The 3,617-nt window shown below is 41.6% G+C and overlaps 1 protein-coding gene across 1 annotated transcript; it reads right to left on the reverse strand.

Annotated features, from left to right (window-relative positions):
• Positions 1–1,722: 1,722 nt before the first annotated feature.
• On the reverse strand, positions 1,723–2,251 carry LOC123955036 (tubulin beta chain). The gene has a single exon (XM_046026586.1). The coding sequence runs from the start codon at positions 2,249–2,251 to the stop codon at positions 1,859–1,861; it is 393 nt and encodes a 130-aa protein (XP_045882542.1). The 3' UTR covers positions 1,723–1,858.
• Positions 2,252–3,617: the final 1,366 nt, after the last annotated feature.

Genomic DNA, 3,617 nt, shown 5'->3' on the forward strand with positions numbered 1-3,617 from the left:
ATCTGCTATGAATGTGACTCTATTATGGAAACTCTCTACTACATAATTTATCATATATATCACATATCTTATCCAATTATATTAAATATACTCAATATAGGATATTATAGATACTATTGTATATGTGAAAGTAACTTATAAGAAAAGAAGTTAAAGGAGTTTGTATTTATAGTAATTTCTATTTCTGTTCCTAAGTATAAGAGGTCTGCTCAAGGGGGAAAGAAAGGACTGAGGTCCCTTAAAAGCAACCATATATACTATATATGCATTATATCATATACATAATATATGTACTATATCATATACATAACATATGTGTAGTTTTACTATATTATATGTAACATAACTTATGTATATATAATATATATAGTTATGTTTACATAATATATATTTGTATAATTATATAATTGTATTTATATAATTTTATATATATCCAAGCCCTAATTTTTTAGTAGTAATTAAGTTCTTGTGCCATGTCACAGTTGGTCATCCTACTAAGTTTACTTTTATAAGATCATTGCTGAGCACTTATTGGAGATGTGTGTGAAGGTCAGAGGAGAAAGGAAAGAAGAGAGGAGTAAAGTTGGATGTGCAGATGGGCACTAGATATTCGAGACCTTTCAAGGTCATTACCTTTTAGAAATGATGGACCATTGTAAATACTTAAGTTGGGGAGGTGCGGTGGTGACATAATCATGTCTAAGTATTAGAAATTGAATATTGTCAGAGGATGGACTAAAGAAGGAAGGTGGGGGGCCTGTTCAGAGCATGAGATGTAAGGTAACATATTTTGAGGAACCTGGCTATGCCAGTGACTGGGAGAATCAGTGGGAGGATCGAAATGAAGAAATACTCATTGACTGGGAGCTGGTTAGATGTCAGGTGTTGGTGCAGAAGGAAGACACTGAGGTTAGTGCTAAGGATTCCTCCTTAAGCATGGGGGGCAGGAGGTGAATGTAGTGCTATTTCTGACATAAGACATCCAAGAAGAAAGAGAAACGTGAGGAGATAACATAAAGTACAGTTCTGAGAAAGAGCAGTAGGAAATGTCTATAGCTGTCCAGGAGAAAGTGCTAGATTTTAAAGCAAAGATAGGCAGAGGGTGGGAGAAGAAAAGCCATGGCGGAAAAGACACATGGTCAGAAAGCCAGGAGGAACTAAGGGAAGGGAACCCATATTCATCTAGTATGTTTCAAATCAGACGCTGCTAGGAACTTCACCTGTGTGATAGCATTTAGTCCTCATATAAGCCTAAAAATCATCTTATCTCATTTTATACATGTGGTTTAGATGTTTTGAAACATTAACTGACATTTTTCCTGCAATCTCTGAAGCCTTCAGTCTTTTCCCATGTGGAACCCATTCATTCACAGAATAAATGTTACAAAAGAAAGTAAGAGAAAAAGCCTTTTGATTTTAAAAAGCCTAGGACTTTAATCTTCAAAAATAAATAGCTCTAGAAAATTTTATAACCAAGAGAGTTGTGTCATTGATTCACAGTGAGAGCCCTGGGAAGTGGGAAGGTCAGGGCGGGTGCCGCAGAATGGGCCACAGGTAGCTCGAAGGGTTCCCCACGTCTCAGCAAGCTGCAACACCAGTGGAAAGATTCAAGATGAGAGTGGCAGGGAAATGGGGAAAGGTCTTAAAAGGCCCCACCGAGTGTCTTACCGACCAATAAAGTCAGGGAGCAATAAAGTTTTTTTGTTTTTGTTTTTTTTTTCACTATGAAAATGCTTTAATGGTGGCGTCTGGACAGCAACGTGACGTCAAGACAGGAAAGAGAGCAGGTGCACACAGAACAGGTTGTGAGTGAATAAAGCGTTCACACCGCTTCCACGCGCTTCACCAGGTAACAGCTCTAGGCCACCTCCTCCTCGGCCTCCTCCTCAAACTCGCCCTCCTCCTCGGCCGTGGCGTCCTGGTACTGCTGGTACTCGGACACCAGGTCGTTCATGTTGCTCTCGGCCTCGGTGAACTCCATCTCGTCCATGCCCTCGCCCGTGTACCAGTGCAGGAAGGCCTTGCGCCGGAACATGGCCGTGAACTGCTCCGAGATGCGCTTGAACAGCTCCTGGATGGCCGTGCTGTTGCCGATGAAGGTGGCGGACATCTTGAGCCCCCGGGGCGGGATGTCGCACACGGCCGTCTTCACGTTGTTGGGGATCCACTCCACGAAGTAGCTGCTGTTCTTGTTCTGGAGCAATAAAGTCAGGGAGCAGCAGACTGGCTCCTGTCTACTCACAAAGGGCATGTCATAGCTCAGATAGGAGTGAGCCTAATGAGGCTTTGGGTTCAGGAATGAGGCTTGACTCACAGCAACCTGCATGGACAGGCAGAAAAGACCAGATGGGAATGGACATCTCAGAGATATCAGTATGGGTGAGTCCTGACTATAATCCAGGATCAGAAATCTTCAATCCAAATCTTAGAACTATAGGAGTCCCCAAGACAAAGCAAGAATCCAGGGAAAAGAAAAGGGGAAACCCTGGAAATGATTGAGATTGACTCTTTGCCCTTAGTCAAATGGGGGATCCAAATATCAGAGGAAAATAAAGGAAGTTCTATTTCTTCTACCGCTGAATTTGCAGTCAAAGATTTGTACTACAATAATCAGTACAACTGTATTGAGGAGAGAAGATTAAGATGACTTCAAAGGTCATGCAGGTAGACAACGATGGAAATTGTATGTAAGTTTAGATCTGCCTGGCTCCGAGATCCTTGCTCTCGCTACCATTCCGTTTGTAATGTACATTTCCATTTTCAAGAGTCCAGAGAAAAATGGTCAGCTGTGTCAGACTTTAGGGTCTGTCCAGGAGAAGGCCCCTCACCTTTTGTGCTTGTATTTCATTGTAGTGATGAGCGCAGATGATGGAGTAAATCACCTGAAGACCAGATTTGGATCTTTGTCTATAAGTCTCCCATTGACGCACCTACTTCAAGAAGCTAGCAATGAACCCACAACTTCCTCTGACACACAAAGGTAGGAGTTGGAGTTGGGTAAGAACAGAACTTTGGAAAAGAAAAAGTAAAAGAGTTTTTCATTTTAGAGTAATTTTTTATTGTCGTTGTGAAGTAGAAGAGGTCTTTTGAAGTGAGGAAAGAAAAGGATTGAGATCTTTTTAAAGCAATAATGTAATGAAAATTTACCATCTGCCAGGAGCTATATGTTAGTGCTCTTGAAAGTGTGACCTGTGGGCCAATATCATGAATATCACCAGGAAGCTTGCAAGAACTTGGGCTCCTCCACCCCACCCCCTGACAGATCGGCTAAATCAGAATCTTTGGAAATGAGGCCCAGAAAAATGTGTTTTGTAATCCCCTCCATTGGCTATCATGTATGCTGGACTTCCCGAAAGGCTGCTGAAGAAATACAAAAAGCAATGACCTGATATGAGGAAAGGGATTATGAAGAAAGATAGGTTCAGGTGAGACTGGACATCATAAGCACGTAAAATATCTCATCATCATGGGCATCTGATTCTCAATATGCGCTCTTGGTGGCTAGCTTGGAGATAGACCCAATGAGAAAGGATGGGTGTATTGACCCAGAAGACATGAAAATTACAGGATACATGAGCACAAGGTCAAGGAGAAGATGAAACTGAAGAGTCTAAGAG

This window comes from Meles meles, chromosome 13 (genome assembly GCF_922984935.1).
Source record: "Meles meles chromosome 13, mMelMel3.1 paternal haplotype, whole genome shotgun sequence".
NCBI lineage: Eukaryota > Metazoa > Chordata > Mammalia > Carnivora > Mustelidae > Meles > Meles meles.

Bases quoted from the DNA above. Each gene is read 5' to 3' on its own strand.
- LOC123955036 (XM_046026586.1), bottom strand. From the start codon at position 2,251: ATGCCCTTTGTGAGTAGACAGGAGCCAGTCTGCTGCTCCCTGACTTTA.